Here is a 23,327-nt window from a genome sequence, read left to right on the forward strand (position 1 = left end):
GCAGCATCTATGAAATTATTTGCTATATAATTTTTTTTCTTTATGAGTAGTAAAAAAGGATACCTTTGTTTTTATAGATAGGTTAAAATATTTAGAAGGAAATAATAACTCCTTTATTGAAAAGGATATATAAGCAAAGATCACAGAGGATAAACACAGCAATGTGACTTAAAACCATCTCACTAATTATACTCCTCAAGTCTCAACATTCTCCTTAAACTTTATTTTGAATTTTAATATAATACATTCCCAAACTTATATTAATCACTTATTAATAATTTTATTATAATTTTCCCATATCTGTGCTTTATATAATATTGATAATACATACTGCTTAGAGTCAAAAGCCCTGATACGATTAAACAGCATACAAATCAAACACACCTGTAATGGCACTGGATTATCCGTAATAAAGGAAATTTTGAAGTTACTGCATATCAGTTTTCCCCACAAATCGTATTGACTTGTGTCCGATGCGATGCATTTTCTCACAAAATTGACTTCATTTACGACAATTTCTCCTTTACAAAAAGAAACATATCATTGTGTGAGCTACAACCACACCAAAAATGTCAACAGTCGCTGTGTGACCTAGAAGGAAGATTTCATGATGATGATAAGAAGAAACACTGAACCAGGACCTCACATCGGTAACAGTCACAATGGGGCATTGTGCTCCATTTGTAAGATACAGAAACTGAGGCACAAAGAGCTTAAGGGTCTGAGATGGTTCAACCAGAAGGGCTGAGCTGGAGTCTGCATTCTTTACTATGCCATGCTGTCCCTCATTATTTATTTACCGAAAGGCGCCCTGGAGAAGAAATAAGCTGCACTGTCTCCTTCAGAGTATTACTTGATGGGGTATTTGTATTTTGTTAACATGTGACTTGATCTCCCAAACCGATACCTTTGATTCCTTCCTAAGACAGTTCAGTATGAGAAACAATGCAGTATTAACCTCAAAATTAATAATGCAATCTATTTATTTTAAAATACATTCCATAAAGACAAACTGAATTTCCCTCTGCACTCACATTATAACTTAGCTGGCAATAAAACTTTAAAATATAGTTTTAGAGTTAAAAGGGAAGACTAAATAAATATAAGAAACTAAAACAAAAGTTTTAATGTTCTTTGAAGAGAATAATTTTCTGCAATTGATTTGAAGCTTGGTCATCATTAATCCTTAATTTCAAGTTCTAAAATGCAACCAGACCCAGGGACATTTTTAAGTAATCATTCTCTAGGGTCCATGGTAGAAGAGTTAGGGTACTGTGCTACTTTGCCTATTTCTGTCAGTACAAACACCTCTAATAGTGATGGACAGAACCATTGCTGACAAGCCCCAAACACCCACCAATTCACAGAGAGCAACTAGAGTCTCAAAACAATCCTCTCTCTTAAATAAAATGTTATAATAAATTTGAACTGCAAAAATAACTTTTATTCAAAGTTCTTAAATGTACAAGACGAGTTTTAAGAACAGAACCCTAACATTTACCTGAGGGTTAAATTCAAACGTGCCCATGTCAAATTCTCGGCTCAGACCAATGGAGTAATTGTCTCTTCTGCAGTCAAGCCTCCTCCACATGGCCTCCCGCCCTCCCCCCCCCCCCCCCCCCCCCCCCCCGCACCCTGAGCCCCGCTGCTGTCCTCATTCTCCCTCTCCAGCCACACTGGCCTTTTAGTCCCTCTCAGGGGCCGGACTGCAAAGATCCATGGGGTCTTCACACATGCTGTGCCCATTTCCTGGAATATGCTTTCCTTCTGCCTCAGCCCAATCGCTTTCTCAGGAATGCCTTAAAAACTCTCCGTGCCTAGATTAACTCCCTCAATCACAGCATCATTTACCTGTAATTCCCAGCAATGACCACAGCTGCAATTATGCATACTCTACATATTTCAAAACCACTGCCTGTCTCACCCTCAGGATCACATGCCCCATGAGGGTCGAAAATGGACTGGTTTTTCTCTGATGCTGACATTTTAGTTGCAAGGCAAAGGCTCAGCATGGGGCAGGGGCCTGGTCAATGAGTGCTGAACACCCGAGTGAATGAACCACTTCACTGCTCCAGGTTCACCAGACCAGCACCACCAATGGAGCAGGAGTGGTTCCAGACAGACAGAAACCAGTGACGTAACACGGCCACGCGCCAAGAGGGTCAGGAGATAAGTGCTGGCGGGTAAATGCACATGAAGTCAGAAAACTGTCCCAGAGCCACCCCTGCTCGCCTACCACACGCACAGAGAGCTGCAAAATCTACCAGTGGGAAGGAAGAGGTGGAGGGCTTGTGGGACAGGACACGCGGCCACACTAGTGCCGTCAGCCAACCATGTTTATGATGCACGTGCTCGGGCAGCACTTCTCCACCAACCCGACTCTCTTCCCAAGGGCACAAATGTAACATATCCAGTCCACAAAGGCAGTGAGAATGCGACAAAGATGAAAGGAGGAGAAGGCATTTAATGGGTCCAGGGCTTGGCCAACCCAGATGCAGCCCCCTGGTTTTTGTAAATAAAGCTTTACTGAAACCTATCCATGCATATTCATTTGTGTACCGTCTATGACTGCTTCCACGGGACAAAGGCAGAGCTAAGTGCTTGCAACCAGAGACCTCACGGCCTGAAAAGTCTCAAACATTTACTGTCTGGGACTTCACAGGAAAAGCTTGCCCAGCTCTGTGCTAGAGATGGTCGCTTAAGTGACAACTCTTAACATTATGTGAAACAAGCCTTGGAAGAAGTACTCAGGCATATCCTGTCAGAGGAAAGGCACTTTCCACCTGCAATGGTACGGTGCCCTCAGAGCTTGGGAGGCCTGCTCAGCAGCACTGAGGACCAACAACCTTCCCCCAGAATGTGTCTGCCACAGTCAGGTCAAAAGATTCCTTTCTCACCAATGAGCCGCAGCACTCAGAAGAAGTGAAGCTGAAATCCAGGCCTAACTGCTCTGCTCCCCATTCTCCATCATAAAAAAGCAAAATTAAGCACAAATCTGTGAATGAACTCTGTGGGGCTAGATTAGAGTCTGAGACATCGGTATAAACTCAGGTATATCTTAATATATACAAAGATGGAGAGGTAAAGAAACAAAGGGAGGTGTGTGTATACATGGCTTATGTGCATGTGTTCATTTTCTACTCTGTCTCCTGAAAACGCCTCCAGTAACAAACCACATTCGGCACTCAGATCTTGGTATTTAAATACCATTCTCCAATAAAATGAACCAGGACTCACTGGAGAAATGTTTGACTCCAGGGCTGGGGCAGAGGAAAGACATATTGAATCTGGAGCTTCTGATAGTTCCAGAATGCCAGAAAGTAGGGAAGGGAAAAAGAGAGGGGGGAATGGGGGTGGGGGAGAGAGAGAGAGAGACAGAGAGAGAGGAGAACATTTCAAAAGGATAGAGGAGCCAAGATGAAAGAATTCATCATCCATCAGTAAAGACGGAGAAACTGTCACAGGCTGGAGACTAGGGAGACATGGTGTCCTGGCAGGGGCGCTAAAATAATGGCCATTAGTGAAAAAACTAGGGAAATGTCAATCAAACTTGCAGCTTAGTTAACAGTACTGTTAGTTTCTTAGTTCAGCTAAATTTATCGAGGTTATAAGATATTAACATTAGGGGAAGCTGGGTGAAGAGTATGTGTTAACTATCTGTGCCCTTTTACAAATCCAAGTTTATTTAAAAATAAAACTACTAAAGAAAAGAAGATGGACAAGAAATATATGAAACAACAGCAACAACAGTAAAATAGGGACCCACTGGGTTATGGTCTTTGAAGGAAAACTGTTACATAGCTTTCTTAGTGGACAGTGGAAATGGGCCTGTGGGATAGAAAGAAGTAGGGTGGGATGGAGGGAAAGAAGAAAAGGAGGGCATTTCCGGGGAGATGCTGAACTGGGACTTCTTATTATCATAAGCATGTAATAAAATAAGCACCAAGTTAACCTGGCTTGAGTTTTAGTTGACGACACTAAATTTTGTTCACATGGAACCACTCTCTAAAATACATGGATCATGCAGCACGGCTCTCTGCTCACACTTTATAAAACAAGCGGAAGCCCTGGGTAGGAACTGTCCTCAGCTACTGCCAGGCACGAACTGCAGTCCTGTGGGCCGGGAAACCAGCTCACAGGCGGGAGAGAAACAGGGGATTCAGAGCGCCTCTTCCCAGAGGGGACAGATGCAGAAACAGAAGAGCGCCCAGACGGTTCTTGCTACATTTTAAATTAGTGACCTTGAGGAGGAAACTTAGAACTGAAGCTTCAAAGCTCCCAGAGACTGTCCTCCTGGGCTTTTCCGGCAGGAGGGCGGTGTGCTGCCAGCCATGTGGGAGGACCCTCGGCACCGGGCACTTGCCAGCACACCACGGGCAGGAAGCGACAGGAGCCGCACGAAAGAAAAAGCAGGAAGCGAGCTTCAGTGCAGGGTAAGCAAAAAGCACCAGAGAAAAAACTGTCTAAACTAGAAGATGATGGGCCAAGACGTTCTACTATAACCTGGGAAGGAATCAACAAATCATCAAAGTTTGTTTTCTCAAGACCCTTTCATCTGTAAAGATAAATAAGAAAGGAAATATAATTAAAATTAATAAGTCTCTAAATGGTATAGCTAGGGAAGTTTTTAACTCCCTGAGAACCAAAAATTATGTCACGTTATCTTTCATAATACCTTACACATTTAGAAAGTCAATACATGTTTGATGAATTAAAATAATTTTTCCCATAAATTTTAGCTTGAAAAATAGTTTAAGACAAAGCCTCACTGTACACAGTAGCTAATTAACCTACGGAATGTGCAGAGGCCCAAGGCATAGCTCAGTCTGTGGCTTTACATTCAGTGAGTGACCATCCCAGACAGCCTGGGACTGGGGATTCCTGGCGTGCAGGACTTCCAACATTAAAGCCAGGGTAGTCCAAGTGTCACCTGAGCTGCAGCGAACTTCAGGAATTAAAGTGGCCTAACAGTTACTAAGGGAAGCTGAAGCTCTGTACAAGATGAGCACAAGACATCGGAGGCCGCTCCTGGTACTCACAGGGTCACGCATGATACAAAAAAGCACGGAATCAAGTACCACGTCCAGTAAGAGCTACCCACGATGAGGGCTGGAGGAAGGTCAGCAGTGCAGACCTCAGGAAGAGACCAGAGGAAAATCTTGAAGGCAGATGAGGGTTAAGACAGAGAGAACACATGATCACAAAAACAAAGGCCTGAATAAGGAAAAAGGCATCTGGGTCTGAGTGAAGCAGATATCAACATTGGGAAACAGTGCAGAGGTCAGCAAGGTGAGTGTCAGCAAACTACAGAGGTTACAGACTTTGGATTTTATTTTTGGTTTAAGCAGGATTTTCCTTAAGGGGGTTCACGAAGAGTTTCTGAGCAGGAGCTGCAAGGTCAGGAGTAAGGAGGTGACCTGAGGTCCTGTAACAGGCGCTGGAGGAATGGACAGCTCCAAACCCTCAGAAGAAGGTTGTCCAGGCGAGGCACAGATCCAATGCTAAGACACCGCAGTTGGTTAAATCGTTCATCGTTCCAAGGAGCAGTTACAAGGCCTTCTGTCTTTCAAAAGCTGGGTATCTAAGAGTTAAAATACTACGAAATTCAGTCTACAAGGATCTCTAAAGCCTATCTACAAAAAACCAAACCAAAACAAAAAACACCTGAAAGAGACAGTCTGCTTTAAGGGATTCACAATCTAGTTGAGGAAATAAGACGTACAGTGAGGCAGAGGACAGTAGAACATAAATGGTCCAAACAGTGAACATGTAAAAAAAAAAAAAAAAAAAAAAAGCAATAAACAAGACAGCTGCCCAACAATGGCTATTTTCATTTTCTGGATGGCCCTAGGTCCTATCCTTTTCTGATCTGATTACAAAAGACTGGGACAATCAGCGCATTCATTATCGATCTACTAGTTAATCTCCTAATGGAAGTGCTGCTGGCACTGCAGATGCAAGAGGGAGGGCCGAGCCGACCCTCGCCTGTGCACAGAGGCTGAGTCTTAGCGGGCACCACGGGGCAGAGCACAAGTCCTCTCCCGACCGCCAGGCCCTCCCCAAATGCGGCTCAGGTGCCCTTCCTCCGAGCCTGCACAACCTCGGCTCTCCTCCACTGAAGCACTTGCCAGTGAACTGAGACTCAGGGCAGGAGCCCTCTTCTTCGGCTGCCCCCCCTCTACCAAGCAGTACGGAATGAGCAGTCAGTACCCACTCAACCATCAACTCAGGCCGTGGCCACAGCACTTCAGGCCGTCCCCCTCCCACCCCACAGATCCCTAAAATGATCACGTCCCAGGGACCTCCCTGGTGGTCCACCGGGTAAGACTCTGCGCTCCCAATGCAGGGGACCCGAGTTCAGTCCCTGGTCGGGGAACTAGATCCCGCGTACATGTCGCAATGAAGATACTGTGTGCCGCAACTGAGACCTGGTGCAGCCAAAATAAATAAATAAGTATTAAAAAAAAAAATCATGTCCCAGAGAGAGGAGAGAGAAAGCCCACCGAGCCCCACTTGCTGCAAATCTCATCCCCTCACGACAAAGCCGTTGGCATTCCACCAGCCTCTGCTCAGCTCGGCCAGAGACAGGAAGTCCACTGACTCCCGAGACATTCCATTTTCTGGCAGCTGAAATCGTTTGAAAGTTGCTTGTCAAGCTGGGTCAAATCTGTCTGCTGTGGAAAGGGCAGAGCCGAGGACAGAGCTCTTTTTACCTCACCTAGAGCACTCCCTCTAGGACGACATCCAACCCACCGGCTATCCAATCCCAAAGCATAAATCTGGACCCTGGTGTCAGCACAGTCAGGCAGGCCCTGCTGCTTAGTGGTTAAAGACACAGTCTGGGAGTCAGGCTCCTAATCCTGGCTCTGCCCTTGCTTGCTGGGCAACACTGGGCAAGTTACTTAACCTCTATGACTTGTATAGTTTTCTCACCTGTCAAAGGAAGATAAACTGGTACCTTCCTGACAGGGCTGTCATGAGGAGTAACCTGTAAGCTATATCATATATTAGTTAAGGATCTTAGTTGAAAGTGTAAGAAACATGCCTGGAACTAGCTTGGCAAAAAGAAATATTCTGTGGCTCTGGTGTCAGCTGGACTTCAAGGAAAATGGGACCATCAGAACTCTCCCTCGGTGTTCTGCCTCTGCCGCTCTCAACACGTGACGTCATTCTTTTGGACAAGTCTGCTGGTGCTTCAGCCACGGATGGCGCTATGGAAAAGGATCTCTTTCCTCAGTACCAATCTGAAAACATCCAGAGGCAAACCTGTGCTCACGCTAGCAGTCTGGGGGTGGGTTATCATCTTTGCTGGCCACACGAGAACCCCGGGCTGGGTGGAGATGGGGAAGGAGAATTTGTCAGAAGAGAGAGGGTGCATTTCTCAGAAGATGGTGGAAAGACTCCAGGCAGATAAAACAACTGATGTTCTCTGTGTGAGTGTTCATTAAATTGTACCTATAATATTACAATAATTCCATGGAGTGATTTCCAGTTCAGATTCCACAAAACAGGTATACTACAAAAATAATTCAGGGAACCTACACAAGAGCTAACTTAAAAACTTTTTTAAAGTCACAGCTACTAATAGAAGAACATATCTACACCAAAGAAGCTGGAAGGACATAATCTCAGAATTTAAAGCAAATCAATTTAGCTTTATGGAAAAAACCTGCATTTTTCTTAATTTTCTCAATTTGACCAAGGGCTGATAAAAACTTCATCCAGATCTGATGTCAGCCAGGCCATGACTAGAATCTGGGAACCACTGGTCCAGGTCACAGTCTTCTGCCTTGTCCACAGGCAGCATGGAGCTTGCCCCAGCCCTGCTGCAATTCAAGCCCACTCCTCCTCCAGCACCTTCCCAGCTAGCATGAAGCCAGGAACCCAGGAGGTGCTCACAGGCTCAGTGAAGGGACCCGCCAGCCCAGCAGCCACCCAAACAGACACAAGCTAGTGTGGCAACACCTGCTCTCACAAACATATGCTGGAACACACACACACAGTTTAGAATTCATACTCTCCCTCTTTTCAAAAGGACTGGGGTGATTTTACACACACAACACAATCGTCAAAGAATGAGATTCAGGTAATGACGGGAAGATGAAGAGAAAGCCTAGGCAAAGGCCAGGTGCTTTGACAGAGCGCTGTATTTCAGTTCTAGGCTCAGGTACAATTTTCTTGAGAAGTGTGGCTTTGGGAGAGAGCAAGACACATGGCATAAAGTAAGAGTCTTCCCCTTCCTCCTAAACCTGAGAGTTGGTCTGTTTGTCTGTGTATGTGCGCACGCACGCATGGCTACGGGAACAATTTAAGCAGGTGGTCTGAGGGGTCCTTTCACTGTCATTCACTCAACCAACATCTCGATGCACTATGCTGGACACTGGGTACCACAAAACTGAATTAGATACAATCTCCATCTCAAGGAGTTTCATGAACCAGGCAGGCTGAATATTACTAACATAAACCACAATCTAAATTAAATTCCTAGTCAATTTCTTCTGTTTTCTTTGTTTAATAGAAGCTGAAGATCATTTTAAATTCAGCCTCGCTAAGTTCAACAGAGCACTTGGTAACTGCAAATAAACAATTGATTTTGTGTTTCAATCTTCATCTGCTTATTGAATTAAAAGTTCAAACTTTGGGCAACTGAAGTAGGATATCCTTGAACCCAAGGCATTTTGCCAAAGCATAACATCCAACACTATACCTCTGAACAATTACTTCCTTGTTTCGCGTGTCTGTGCAAAGCCGCAGGTGACTTGGCCAAGTTTTCTCTTGGTTTCTGACTATAATGAAGGCCAGAACTATATTATGAAGCCCTCTTAGGCAAAGCCCTAGTGCAGCCCAGGTCTTACAGATCACCAATGCTTCAGTTACTCTCCACTTGTTTTCCAGATTTCACAGGCTGAAAAGGGAGCAACAGAGGTTCTGGCGGGAGTTGGTGAGGTTAGAGGTGAAGCAGGGCACAGAGACCATGACGGGGGGGTCGGACAGAAAGAACGGGAAGAGCATGGGAAGACCAGGATGGGAAGGTAAGAACAGAAGGGGTGGGGAAGGAGGGCAAAGACACACTAATTTAGCATTGACTAAATGTTCTGTGAGGAATAGGTTAGGTGCAAACAGAATGCTGGGGGCCAAAGCCATCACGTATGCACACACAGAGCCAATGAAGAAAAGCTACCACGGGTCAGGGGATCCAGACTTAGCTATGATTTCTAAGACAAGTAAACCACTGACAGTCAGGAAATGGGTTTACAACTTCCCCAGAAAATGCTGACTTTTTAACAGAAAGGTAAGTTTTTAGTTAATTCTATAGAAAAGATAATCCCTCAATGTAAAGTTCTTTGAGCTTACTGATATTTGTAACAATTTCACAAGCAAAGCTTAAATATAGAAGTTAACTAAAGAAAATCAAGCACTATCATTTGTAGCTAAGACCATGTGGTTTATTAGTGTCAAATCAAATCAAATATCAGAAGGGGGGAATCAAAAAGAACAGGGCCTGTTCAGGGTAAAAGGACCCAAAGTTCAATAGCTCAGAGGCATTCATTCAGGAAGAGCACTGTTTGCCGCTGGGTTGTTTAAATGCCTGGAGTGACTAAGACCAAAACAGAGCACACACAGGGAGCAAAGGTTACTTATTAATTCTATTGTTCACTTCCAGGACAAGTACAAAGGATTATTTAGTACATACTGTTTGGCTAAAAAGCATTAACAAAATAAAGGGAAAATAGTTATAACTAACTCCCCAAATAAAGTTTAAAACAATTTTAAGAGTTAACATCTATAATAGGGAACCATAGGTTTATGTTTTAAATTTGTTTGTTCCTACTTAATATTTAAAATTTTAAAGCACAAAATTTTAAGTTACCCTATTTGTTCAATTACTACCTATAGAGTTCTAATCATTTTATCAGATTTAGCATTAAGTAACAACTGAGATTTTAAAATACTGATATTAGTCACACAAACTGGTATTTGATTATATTTCATGTTTAAAACAGGCTTTCCTGGCTACTTTCCCTAATAATCAGATTAAACAACTGACTTCCTAGCTGTTATATAATTATTATACAACTCAAAATACCAATCAAATAAATGCATTATACGCTTTAAAACTAATCTCCGATTTACCATCAATTCCTATCTCTACCTCTAAGGTCTTCTAACGTCAATTTTGTTCTAAACCAGTGCTTCTCCACAGGGGGAAAATTTTGCCCCTAGGGTTCCCCCCACCCCCTAACAAAAGGGTTTGGCAATGTCTGGAGATTCTGGTTCCCACAAGTAGGAGGTAGAGGAGGTGGTGCTCCTGGCATCTAGCGGGTAGAGGCCAGGGATGCTGCTAAACATCCTGCAATGCACAGGACAACCCTACAACAAAGAATTATCAGGCCCAAAACGTCTATAGTGTCTCTGTTGGGAAGCCCTATTCTAAATTGAAACAAGATTTGCAAACACAGCTGACACCTTCAAAAAACAATTGCCAAGTAAGTAATTCAAAGTTCACTAAGCTTTGTTATTGGTATAGAGACCCAGACATAATAAAAGTCGCTTTTTATACTATTGAAATGTGATCTGATTATTAACCATGAATGCATGAAATTGCAGATGGACAAGAAGGGCAAAAAGTCCTTTCACCACCTAAGCAATTCATGATCGCTTTAAAAAAGAACATTTCAGGAGACGAAAAGGAAATAAGGTAGTGGTATTCTTGACAGTTTTCTACGATGCTTAAGTTTTCAAGGACAAACACCAATTAATCATTACTTTTTGTTGCTGTCCTTTAGTTCTAACCAATCCTTTTTTTTTTTTTTCATCCTCAGTCGTTAGATTTTTAAGTGGCTAAAGTTTAAAGTAAATGAGGAAAGTTAACCACATGGTACTAGCTGGTGGAATAATCTTAGGCCAAAACACATTACTAAAGTATCTGTTAGAACACTCATGTTTACCTGGCAAAAGAACAGGCTCCAGTTTTTTAATCTTCGGTTCTGAATTAATATTATCGTCAGTCTGAAATACATTAGCAAAACAAATCAAAATCAAAACTTTTTTCCCGCCTGATAAAAGCAAATTTTATTTTCTAGGTGATGACACAGGCGACAGACACGTATTCCCCCCACTTAAATTCTTACACATTTTTACCGAACTCTTGTAAGGATCTGCTCGTGATGGAATTGAGAGTCTGGCCATAAAAGTACTACAACCGCCAGTGCCGCTTCCAGGTGTTCACATTTACGACAGGTAAGTAACCCCTTCCACTAAGCGCCCACAGGCGATGCGATCCTGCCGGCGGTCACGACGGAGACCGTCGCCAGGCGAAGGGCTAAATAAATTCCAACTCCGATCGCTCCCTGGAGTCCCGTCTCGGAGCCGAGAACGGCTGCGGCGGAGTTTTGCAAGTTTCCACCGAGCCGGCGGGGTTCCCGGGAAGGCGGCTTCCCCGCGCCGGGGTCCGGGGGACGGGGCAGTCTCCTGGGCCTGCCCGCGCTCGGCTCCCCGGAAACGCGAGGAGAGGGCGCCGCGGGGAGACGGCTGTTTACCTGGGGCGGCGGCAGGAGGTAGGACCTGAACGTGGGTTTGGGCGGCTTGAGCGAGAACATGGTGCCGCCGCCTGCTCGGCTCGGCCCGTCCCGGTCGGGGCCCGGGATCCGCCTCCCGACGCCCGCTGGCTGAGAGTTCCCCGTGCGGCCGCCCGGGCTCGGTCTGCGGCCAGCCGGGCCGGGCGGGCTGACGGGCGTGGACACGGCTGAGCGCCCGCCCGAGCGGGGAGGAGCCCGGGCCCATCCCCGGAAGGGGCCCGGCGTGCCGCCCCGCCCCGAGAGACGGAGCGCGCAGGCCGGCGGCCGGCCGCTGCCGGCCTCTAGGCCGCGCGGGAGTCGGAACGCGAGGCTGGCGCCTTGCGCCGCTGCCCGGCCCTCAGCGAGAGCGCCGGGGGGGAGCGGGGCGCGGGAGCCATCTTGAAAAGCCGGTTCGGACGGGTGGGGTGGGAGCACTGCTATGGCGGCCGGCAGGGTCCACAGCGGTCCGCGGGGACGTACGGCGGCCCGCGGGGGTCAGAGGAGCCGCGGGAGGCGGCCCGAGGGGGGGTCACAGCGGCCAGCAGGGACCTACGGCGGCCGGCGGGGGTCATAGGGGTCGCGGGAGGCGGCCCCGGCTTTCGCTCAAGCTTCCGTGACGGCTGCCCCGCCCTCCCCCTGTCCCCGGGACAAACCCCTTGACGCTGCTCGCTAGTCCTCCAGCTCGCGCGACTAGTGTCGTTTTCCTTCTTCGGGAGGAGCCCGGGGCGGGGGAAGGGGACCCTGGAACCCTGGGCTCAGCCGGTCACGCTGTCTACGGCCAGCGTGTGAGGGACGGGCACCGGGAAGGCGGCCCGGGGCAGCCGGCAGTGACTGGGATCAGGCGGTCAGCGCGGTGCCTTCAAGGTCGACACTGGGGGAGATTTTTCTCCCATCACACGGTTGTCTGTGCGGAAAGCTTTGAGACTGGGGTGTCCTGCTGCTGAATTCCACGGGATGCTGAGGCTATTGACGGAGGACGTTGCCAGGCAACCCGGACTCCTCCATTTACTTTAACTTCTACCCTCTTTATTAAACTTTAATGTGGAAAAAGATATTAAGCAAATTACCTTCCTTTCTTTTCTTGCCTATCCTCACGTGTAAAAATACCAGTGAGCAGATAAATGATCAAAAGCCCAGCAAGAGTCAGGCCTTAGTGGTGTGGACCGAATAGGCTATGGACCGAATAATCTGCCCGTTAATTGCAAAGAACCGGCGAATTTCAGCATATCAAGCGCAGGGCATTTCTGAACTCTTTAGCATGTTTCCCAACTGGAGCAGCCTTTGGTAAGGGGGCTAGTGATGTTTCATTTTGGTAAATCTATTAGTTGAGACTAGATTTTTCTTATGCTTTGAAGAATAAATCCCTAATCCAGCATATTATAATTAATGTCACAGGGAAGCTCCAATGTGGCCATATGAATCACAGTCATACTGACAAGTGTTGCTAATGGAAACACTAAAGGATTTAAACAAAGATTCAAAAGGTACGTTTTTTTGGAAAATAATTTATCCTGGATCCAGAACCCCACTGATCGTTCTGGTTAACTTGAGTGCCATATGATTCCATTTTGACCGGAAACCACAATCATACTTTAAAATGTTAAGCCCATTGAGTTATAGATGCTAAAGATAGTGTTGTGCACATACATTTAACACCTTTTTATGAATAGTCCGTGTTTTCTCTACATTAAATGGATTAAAAAAAAAACACTCATAGAAAAAGATCAGATTTGTGGTTACCAGAGGCAGGGCATGGGAGGAAGGGGAATTGGAGGAAGGTGGTCAAAAGGTGCAAATTTCCAGTTAGGCGATAAGTAAGTACTAGGGATATAATGTACAACATGATAAATATGATTAACACTGCTGTCTGTTTTATAGGAAAGTTAAGAGAGTAAATCCTAAGCGGTTTTTTCTTTCTTTCTCTTTTTATTGTATTTGCATGAGATGATGAATGCCCACTAAACTTATTGCGGTAATCATTCCACAATATATGCAAGTCAAACCATTAGACTGTACACCTTAAGCTGTATTTATACAGTGATGTACGTCAATTACATCGCAATAAAACTAGACAAAAATTTTTTTTCCACAAATACTCTTCAAGGAATATGTGGATCTTTATACTGAAACGACTTACTATAATTTGGCTTTTGCCATACAGGTTTTCTTAGGATCTACAACTCTAATAAGTGACCATACAGTCGAAAAGTGGAAAAACTCTGATTTCCAGATTTGTCCTGACTTACCCTGAATTTTAGGGCCTTTTTAGATATATAATTGTATCAGTCTGCTTGGGTTGCCATAATACCACAAACTAGGTGGCATAAATAACGGAAATTTATTTCTCACAGTTCTGGAGGCTGGGAAGTCCAAGGTCAAGTATAGGCAAGATGGAATTCTGGTGCGAGCTCTCTGCCTGGCTCGCAGACAGTGGAGAGAGCTGAGGGAGGAGGGTTGGTGGTGGACGGGTGCAGGGTATTAGAGAGAGCACACTCTGGTGTTTCTTCTTATAGAGGCATTAATCCTGTTGGATTAGGACCCCACCACTTATGACCTCATTTAATTAATTACCTCCTAAAAGCCCTACCTCCAAATACAGTCACATTGGGGGTCAGGGCTTCAACGTTTGAATTTTGGGAGAATAAATGCAGTTCCTAGCACTAGTCCTGATATCCTTGATACTCTGTACATTTGAAATAGCTGACTGTCTCCTTCTTTGGTTCTGATGTCAGTATTTTGTCCCCTATTTTTCTGACTCTGTTTCCAGTATTGGTTCTTCTATCACGGGGGATAGTGGCATTCTGTACAGATCATTTCCTTTTCCCCGTGAAGAGGAAAAAAAGAGCTAACATTTCTTGAATATCTATTAGGTGCTAGGTAATTAATATATTCATTAAGTCAGTTACCAAATTTGTATTGATTGCTAACCCTGTGCTAAAAACGACTTGGGTCACTAAGAAGACAAAGTTTCTACTTTCCTGGCACTTTCACTCCGGGTGGAAGGATATAAAAAATTAATATATAACAAGTGCCATGAGGAAAAACAAATGGGAAGGAGATGAGGGTTTTGTTTTTCGATGGGGGATGGGGTGTGGTCAGGGAAGGCCTTTCTGATAAGATGACGTTTGAGCAGAGACGGAAGGAGGTGAGGGAGCAAGCCAGGCGGAGATCAGGAGGAAGAGGGGTTAGCCGTGCAAATGCCCTGAGGTGCGAACCTGCCTGGTGTGTTCAGAGCAGCCTAATCTACTGGAAGAAGAGGTCAGAGAAAAAGAAGCCAGACCACATAGGGCCTGAAAATTGAGAAGCTTCTGCAACATTTTGAGCTGAGAATGATGTGATCTGACATTTAAAAATAATCACTCCCCCTGCTGTAGAGGTACAGCATGGTAGAAGCAGTGAGACTGAAATGGAGCAGGAGCCTCCTACGGTCTATGCACTCCATGCCTTCAGCCCACCTCTTGTCTGCAGGGAAACTTCAGTCAAAGAATAAATTCTATCAGAGAAGTGAGAAAATGGAGAAGCAAAGGAAAACAGTCAAACAGGACAAAATAGTAATAGTTTAGTCAGTAAGCAAAGTCAAGGACCTTTAGTTCCTTCTCAAGGGCTATGGATAATATTCTGAGCCATATCCCGTGAGCTGTCTTAGAGCTACTGAAACCCACACCAGGTGGAGAAGTTAACTACCTGATGACCAGGCTGTAGCCATGACATAAGCTGCCACAATTCTGAGAGCTGCCCTCAGAGAAATGGGAACAAACCAACCCTGGAACTAAAGATTAACTGTACTGAAAGCCATCAAGATGACGCTGACCAGACCACCCCATAACCAATTTCAAGATGACTGTCAGAGCTGCCTGTGCTGTTTCTACATGTAGTCCCCTCCTTCGGCTTTTATAGCTCTCACCCCCACAGTGGGGGGGGAGTGGTCGGCCTTTGAACAGGAGTCTGCCCTCTCCCCCAGCCCCTGGTTGCTGGCCTCTGAAATCAAGCAAACTTTCCACCAACTTGCCCCCTTATTAGCTTTAGAGCAATGAGCAGCCAGACCCTACTTTCAGTAAAAAGACTAGTTGGGGGCTATCAGAAGAGTCCAGATAAAAGAAGGTGATGGTGGTAGCAGTGGGAAAGGTAGTGTACAGTGGTTAAGTATCATGTCTACAAAACTATACCATTGCCTGAGTATATGGTCCTGGAAGATGACTATTAAGTCATTAAAAAAATCTGTTTCTTGAGGGGGAATTCTGGGAAGATGACAACAGCAGCATAATTATTCAGTCTCCCCATGAAAATAGAGAAAGGAACTATAAAGCAAAACCAGAGGCCCATGGACAACATTAACCACAAATCTAAATGGAATGGTATCCCTATGATTTCCAAAATATAGGCAAGTAGGAGCAAACCATAGTACTTACAAGACCTTTGTTATATCAGCAAAGGGAATCAATGAGGCATCTGAAGAATCCCCAAATAGCCAGAAGGTATTTACTGGCCCACCCAGTCAAGTTGAGAAGAGCAGGTGAAGTAGAAAGTGGTGTTTGAGAGTGCAAGGGCTCCTGGTGAGGTCTGAGGGGTGGAAAAATATTGCTGTAGGAACTCTTGAAACTGACCTACCATGGCTTCCTTCAAGGAAAGGGACCCACACTGAAGACAAACTGCTTGGCATGGGAGCAAAATTGAGCCAAGGAGAGACAAAGGAAAGAGAGGGTCCAGGTAAAGACAGAGGATCAGGAAATCTCTGAAAGTAAGCTGACTTTACAAAATTTTAATGCTAGACTGTAAAAATAAAAAAGGTTCTCTTGAGACTTCCCTGCTGGTCCAGTGGTTAAGACTCCAAGCTCCCAATGTAGGGGGCACAGGTTCGATCCCTGGTTGGGGTACTAAGATCCTGCATGCCGCATGGCGCAGCCGAAAAATAAAAGGTTCTCTGCAAAGTTAGAAAAACTATCCTGACAACTGCCTCCTTCAAAAAGTTTGAGAAAACCAATTTCACATAAAAATAACCAAGGGAAAGTATGGAAGTCAAATCCTGTAGAAAACTATTGTAATGTAAAAGAGAAGAACTGAATAGCACTCCTGTAGACAGTAAAAGCACATCAGAAAAACATGCCCTCAATGCAGATCAGAACCAACGCCCAGCATTTCAAAGAGCTAAAAGACACAAAGAAAATGATAGGAGACGTGAATGAATTATGTAAATCAGAATTAGGAATATTTGGAATTAAATGAACAAATTCAGAAGAGAATTAGGAATAAGAGAAAGAATTATTTCAGAAATGAAGACTAAACCAAAAGAAACCCAAGGGTGAATAAACACAATTTGTTATGCCTTAAGAGAAGCAGAAGATAAAAAGGAGAAAAAATTTTCAAAAATCAATAGAGATTAAAAAAGATTAGTGAGAAAGTGGCAAATATTGAGGATAAGCGAAGGAGATCCAGCCCTTGAAGAAACAATAAGAGCCTTTGTGGAAAAAGCAGGGGAGGAGATAAGGAGACAGAAGAGATACTGCAAACTATATTCAAGAGAACTTCCTTGAAATTTAAAAAAAAAAGAGCTTTGAAACTATGCATTGAGAGAACACACTGCAGGTGAGAACGTCAATCCAGAATTACCAACACTAAGACATATTCTTGTAAAGCTATTGGAATTTAAAGAAAAAATAATGAAAATTTCTTTGGGTATCTAGACAAAAAGAACAAATGACTTCTAGGTGAAAAAAAATTAGATTATCATCAGACCTTTTGGAAACAGTCCTTTATGTCAGAAGAAAATGGAGTAACAGGAATTCCCTGGCGGTCCAGTGGTAAGGGCTCGGCGCTCTCACTGCCAGGGGCCTGGGTTCAATCCCTAGTTGGGGAGCTAAGATCCCACAGGCTGTGCAGTGTGGGCAGAAAAAAAAAAAAAGAAAATGGAGTAACATATTTAAGGTACTCAAGGAAAGAAAATGTAAAAGGATAATAATTGCAATGGATTGAAACATATCACATGTTTCAATTCATGCGATCATAATGGTGTGTATATATATATATATATATATATATATATATATATATACACACATATATTTAAAAATCTATCAGTCACCTTTGGAAGATGATAAAAGCCAATCCATTATCTTGAAAACTGGCAAATGAATGGGAAAAGTCAATCATTATCCCTGCTGTACAGTATGAACTATACCACTGCGTAATCAAATAGTAGGTGAAAGGAATCATCTCTTTATAAAGTATTCTAAATAATAAAAGAAAAAGAAATAATAGGATTCGAGTATTAAAATTTTCAACCTCCTATGAATGAAGGGATCCAGATATTGAGTATGAACAGCTACTGACATCACAAAAAGAGAGGCAAGTAGACATAGATGTGCCTCATGATGAAAGAAGCAACAACACCCAAGTAGCCTTGCCATCAGGATCGAACCTAAGCCTGAACAAGCCTCTGAATGCTCCTGCCAACTTGCAGGCAGAGTGGAACACAGCTAACTGCATATGACTGTTCAACCAGTAAAATTTAGGCTGTGGGAAACTTTGCAAGTCAAATGACCCACGTTCTTCAACAGATGAACTATAAGAAGGAGAAACGGATAGAAGGGGTATCAGCAAATTAAAAAACAAAAAAGAGGGATGCTTAACTCTAGTGCTAAGGAACATTCAGGTGATAAAGCTATAATGAAATGCAAGTGTGGGGATTTTAAAGCATGTCTGCAAAATCTTCAACACGCCTCCCAAATATGACCCACTTCCTTGAGTCTGGGCTGGCCTTACTGACTCACCTGTGACCAAGAGAATGCAGTGGAAGTGAGGTCATAAAAAACAATATTTCTGTCTTGCTCACTGAGACATTCACTTTCGGAACCCTGAACTGATTCCTATGAGGCTGCCATACTGTGAGGAAGCCCAGGGCACACGGAAAGGCGATGCACAGGTGCTCTGGTGGATGGACTCTAGCTGAGATTTAGATCCCTGCTGACAGCCAGGATCAACTCCCAGACCTGTGAGGGAAGGTGCTTCTGGATGATTCCAGCCTCCAGACACTGAGTCTTCCCAGCTCAAACACTGTGGAGCAGAGACACTGATGTGCTGTAGCCAGTTTGTACTGGCTCACAGCAGCAAGTTGTTAGCATTTTTCCCCAAATCCACATTCAGTGACATCACACGAGTAGCTTGATGTTGGCCAGGGTAGGAATAGTTACACCCTGGAAATCAGCAGACACTACAAATCAGGGACATTCCTGCTATGCCTTGTCTGAATTCCTGACCCACAGGATCCATGAGCATAATAAAATAGGTGTTTCAAGCCACCCAGTTTTGGAGTCATTGTTTTACAGCAAGGAAGTGGTTACTATAAAAGGAGAGTGGTTATTTTTGTGGGGAGGAAGGTGGTTGACACAGGAACTTTTGGAACTTCTGGGGTGGCTGGCAAATTCTATGAAAACGGGTAGTGGTTATAAAGGATGTCCATCTGACAATAATGAAGACATATATTTGTTTTGTGTGATTTTCTGTATCTTTTATAATAAAAATTATCTTTAAAATTGCTTTTTAATGTAGGAGATAGTAAGACAATAATTTCATTTCTCTTTATTTCCAATTTATATCCAGTAAAATGCATTTTTGATATGGAATAACTATATGACAACATTAACAGTTTAATTTTTAAATTTTGAAACCTAAATTATGGAAACCTGTAGAAGCCTCGTGGTGATGCAGTTGTATGTACAGAAAGTAGGCAATCATACAGTCTCAAAGGAGAGAGTCACTTATAATGAGGTCTTTTGATAGTTCAATTCTTAATTCCCCTTGATAGAAATTTAAAAATGAGTTTTTAACCTTTATATCAAATATCACATCATAACTCATTTATGAGTGTGACAGAGTTTATGGGATATAAGAATAAAAGCCCTCATTATGTTTCTTATTAGGTTTTACATAGAACAGAAATATAATTCTAATTTACTAAGACAGTTCTATGTGAAATGATTTTTTAACAATTTTTATTTTTCTGTTGAAGTATAGTTGGCTTACAATGTTTCAGATGAACAGCAAAGTGATTCGGTTATACATATATACATCTATTTTTTTCAGATTCTTTTCCATTATAGGTTATTACAAGATATTAAGTATAGTCCCCTGTGCTATACAGTAAGTCCTTGTTTATCTATTTTATATATAATAGTGTGTATCTCTTAATCCCAAATTTATCCCTCCAGCCCCTTTGGCTTCCATAAGTTTGTTTTCAATGTCTGTGAGTCTATTTCTGTTTTGTAAATAAGTTCATTTGTATCATTTTTTTAGATTCTACATATAAGTGATATCATATGGTATTTGTCTTTCTCTGCCTGACTTATTTCACTTAGTATGATAATCTCTAGGTCTATCCATGTTGCTGAAAATGGCATTATTTCATTCTTTTTTATGGCTAATATTCCATTGTATAACTATACCACATCTTCTTTATCCATTCGTCTATCGATGGACATTTAGGTTACGTCCATGTCTTGGCTATTGTAAATAGTGCTGTTATGAACACTGGGGTGCATGTATCTTTTCAAGTTATGGTTTTCTCTGGATATATGCCCAGGAAGGAATCTCCATAGTGTTCTCCATAGTGGCTGCGCCATTTTATATTCCCACCAACAGTCTATGCTAAGTGCTTTGAACATGTGCAGTGTTTCTATTTTAATGTATTAGATACTGCTAGATTTGATCAGATTGGATATTAGTTCTTAATATTCAGTTTTCCATATTTAGCAACATTGGAATGATATTGGAATAATAGCAATATAATAACAGGCAGTCTGGCTTAGTGCCCTGCATAATAGGCCCTTAATATTTGAGTCGAACAGAGCTGGTAGAGCACATAAATAGCTATATTGTATGATTCAGGGTGTGCAAGGAAAGTCCCTGCCATAGGTTCCGAAATTCCACCATTAGAATGTACACATTCTGGGTCTGTAAGATAAATACCTTAAGAAAAAAAAACACATCCCTTTCAACCAACACTTCTACAGGAGACTCAGTGAGACTTCTGGGAATAAACTCAGGCCCCACACCTGAGGCAAGGTGGGAGTGACCTACAAAAGGGGCCTGTGTAATGAGCGGACAGGTGGAGAATTCCAAACAAAAGCTTTGCCTTCTTCAGACCTGCTCTCTTGAGCTGTCAGAGGTTCTCCAGCTTGTTCTGAGAAAACTTTTTTTAGGTTGTGGCAAAGGGCTGCAAGTTTTCTTGGCACCCAAAGCAGAGATTTAGGAATGAGGTCAAATGGAATGGGTTTATCCTTGGGTCAAATAACACAGGTAGCAGGATTGATTAAATAGTCTCAAATCCAGCTCAGTTCAGGGATTCTCACCTGGCTATTAAACTCTCAAGTCTCCTGTGGTCTCTGATTAGTACCTTTGGCATAACTGCAGTGAATTAATCTCTCTCTCTCCTCCCCCTGCCCCTTGCCAGTTTATGGCGATGCTGTATCTTTGAACTTACAAGTTGAAGCACACCTTGTGTTTTTAGCCATGAATCGTCTTTGTAGCTCTTGAGAATTCCCACCTTGAACACATATGTATCCTTTAGGTTTTAGCCACAGCTTTACACCAACCATTGTGTAGACAGAAGTACAATTAGTTTGTGTTTGCCATCAAGGACTAGATGACAACAGGAAAATTCATGTGGGATACTTTATTTTTACACATTAACAAAACTCTTGGTCACCCTACCCTATTACAGTGTGACCTTTGATATAATCATGGCCTTTTTTTTCCATCGTGTAATTTTAAAACATAAAGCATTAAAACATAAAATAAACAGAAACCCATAAAGAACATATGGTGTTTACTTCCCCTTTCCAATTCTCACTTCTTGCACCTCATAGTTTTATTGTTCTTTTCCCCCACCCCTCCTTTTTTTTTTTTCATGTTTGCTTTGTCTTTCATTTCCCTTTCTTACATAGTTGCTTACTCCCTTAAGTAACCTACTGGTGTCACCCAAAGGCATTTCTTTGGCTATTCGGTTGCCCCCAGAAATAAAGAGATCGTAGGATCCTGTATACTGATGAAGGAATTTATCGTGACTGGAGCGTTATCACTTTCATTGATCCTACTCCAACTAAAAAAGCTAAGTTTACTAACATGTGCTAACAAAACATTAAGTTTAGTGCATTACATTTTAAATTGTAATGCACTAAAATCAAACTCTAAATTTTAAATAAGTCCAAATTGTCAAACGTTTTTAATGAAAATGATTTCAGAAATGGATGATGTTTAGATGACCAAGATGGGACTCATCAGTTGTTCTGACTGAAAAATCAAAGAAACAAAACTCAGCATTCAGTTTCTGAGCAATTTTTCTCTCGCTTAACTTTCAGATCTTCCGTTGTAATTCTGGACACAACTGCTAAGTTACTTACACTGCTGGCATGTCTAGATCTGTCTAAGGTGCCCTGAATGGCTTTAGCATTCCTAGGATGGCCGTGTAAACTTTTTGACCTTAAAGATGGGAATCCCAAAGTTTGGTGTGTTTTCACAGACAGTGAGTTTTCCTTGTCAGTTCTGTCAGTAACAGCTAGTGACAAACGGGAGATCTGAGGGCCTGTTTCAGAAACACAGTTTTCATCTTCGGTGTCTGTGAAATGCCCTTGATGCTCAGCCTGCACTGCCGTTTCAGACCCAAAGGAAGGGATATCCGTGCTCTGAGAACGCATAATCTTTTGAACTTGATACCTCCACTCTGTGGTCCATTGCTCAACCGTGGAGGGGCATGTTTGGTCCCCAACTGCACTCCACTTGTTAACCCCGCCGACCAGCTTTCTTCCCCGGGAATATACAAAGCTTCTGGACTTCATTGCTTTACAAGCACTGAACGTCTCATCAGGGTAATAACGGGTCACTTTTGTTTCTTCCAGGGGATAAGAAATGGTGCCTTCTATCTTCGTTGTTTCCACTGTTAGCTGAGTGCTTTGAAAATCCGAATTGTTCTGTCCGTGCATAACATCTGTTTGACTGAAACCTGGGGAGCTCGTTTCTCCTCTCTTAGAGTCTGCCTGCCTTTCATCATCTTCAGCTGAAATCCCAACATCTGGGCCTAATTTCGGCCCTGAGGTGCCCTCCACGTTGTCTGATGCAAGTCGATCGCCGTCTGGGGATGCTGGCGTGCTTGTGCTGGGTGGCAGGCGAAGGCTGCCCTGACGCTCTGGGACCAGGTGCGTTCTTTGGTCCTTTTCTTCCTTCACACGGAAGGAACCAACTTTTTTCCTGAACCCTGTCCCTGGTGGCATGCAGCGGGAAGTATCCTCATACAACTCCTCCCCGTTGAAAAGATACCTGTACATGCTGTAGCCATCGGCACTGTTGATGCTGCTTTGCCTTAGAAGGTATGTTGCATCGCATTCAGAAGAAGCCCGGGACCGGGTCTGTATCAGGTCGGACTTGTCGATTCCTGCGAGGTTTTCCAGCGCATTCACCATTCTGCTAGATAGTTCTTCCAGTTGGGAAAGGCGAAGGTCAACAGTCTGCAGGGAAGTTTTCATAAAGTTTTCTCTTTCGTTGATTTCTTCCAACCTCATGGACATATTTTCAACTCTGGCGGATACAAAGGGATAGGTTTATTACACTGAGATGAACTAAGGATTAAAACCAAAAATATAATGTTATTGTGGCTGTATGATTTCGCAGGCTTTTGGGAATCATGGGCTGATTGGGGCATATTTTTAAACTTCACACTCTCCTAATATAACTACTGAAAATTACAGTGAGGAACATCAGAAAATAATAGAAATATGGTTA

At 43.3% G+C, this 23,327-nt stretch overlaps 2 protein-coding genes across 2 annotated transcripts in view; both read right to left on the minus strand.

The window, feature by feature from the left end:
- MTMR10 (myotubularin related protein 10) overlaps nt 1–11,883 on the minus strand; it is a 44,393-nt gene extending 32,510 nt beyond the window's left edge. The window contains exons 1-3 of the mRNA XM_029237745.1: nt 11,541–11,883; nt 10,950–11,010; nt 385–521 (exon numbers count right to left, since the gene is read on the minus strand). Coding sequence (XP_029093578.1) covers nt 385–521; nt 10,950–11,010; nt 11,541–11,600 — 258 coding nt within the window. The 5' untranslated portion in view covers nt 11,601–11,883. The remainder of the gene's footprint in view (nt 1–384; nt 522–10,949; nt 11,011–11,540) is intronic.
- Nucleotides 11,884–21,865: 9,982 nt separating this feature from the next.
- Nucleotides 21,866–23,327, minus strand: part of TRPM1 (transient receptor potential cation channel subfamily M member 1) — an 81,654-nt gene continuing 80,192 nt past the window's right edge. Inside the window, exon 27 of the mRNA XM_029237934.1 lies at nt 21,866–23,123. Coding sequence (XP_029093767.1) covers nt 21,866–23,123 — 1,258 coding nt within the window. The remainder of the gene's footprint in view (nt 23,124–23,327) is intronic.

This window comes from Monodon monoceros, unplaced genomic scaffold (assembly GCF_005190385.1).
Source record: "Monodon monoceros isolate NGI ecotype Baffin Bay Population unplaced genomic scaffold, NGI_Narwhal_1 Super_Scaffold_21, whole genome shotgun sequence".
Taxonomy (NCBI): Eukaryota; Metazoa; Chordata; class Mammalia; order Artiodactyla; family Monodontidae; genus Monodon; species Monodon monoceros.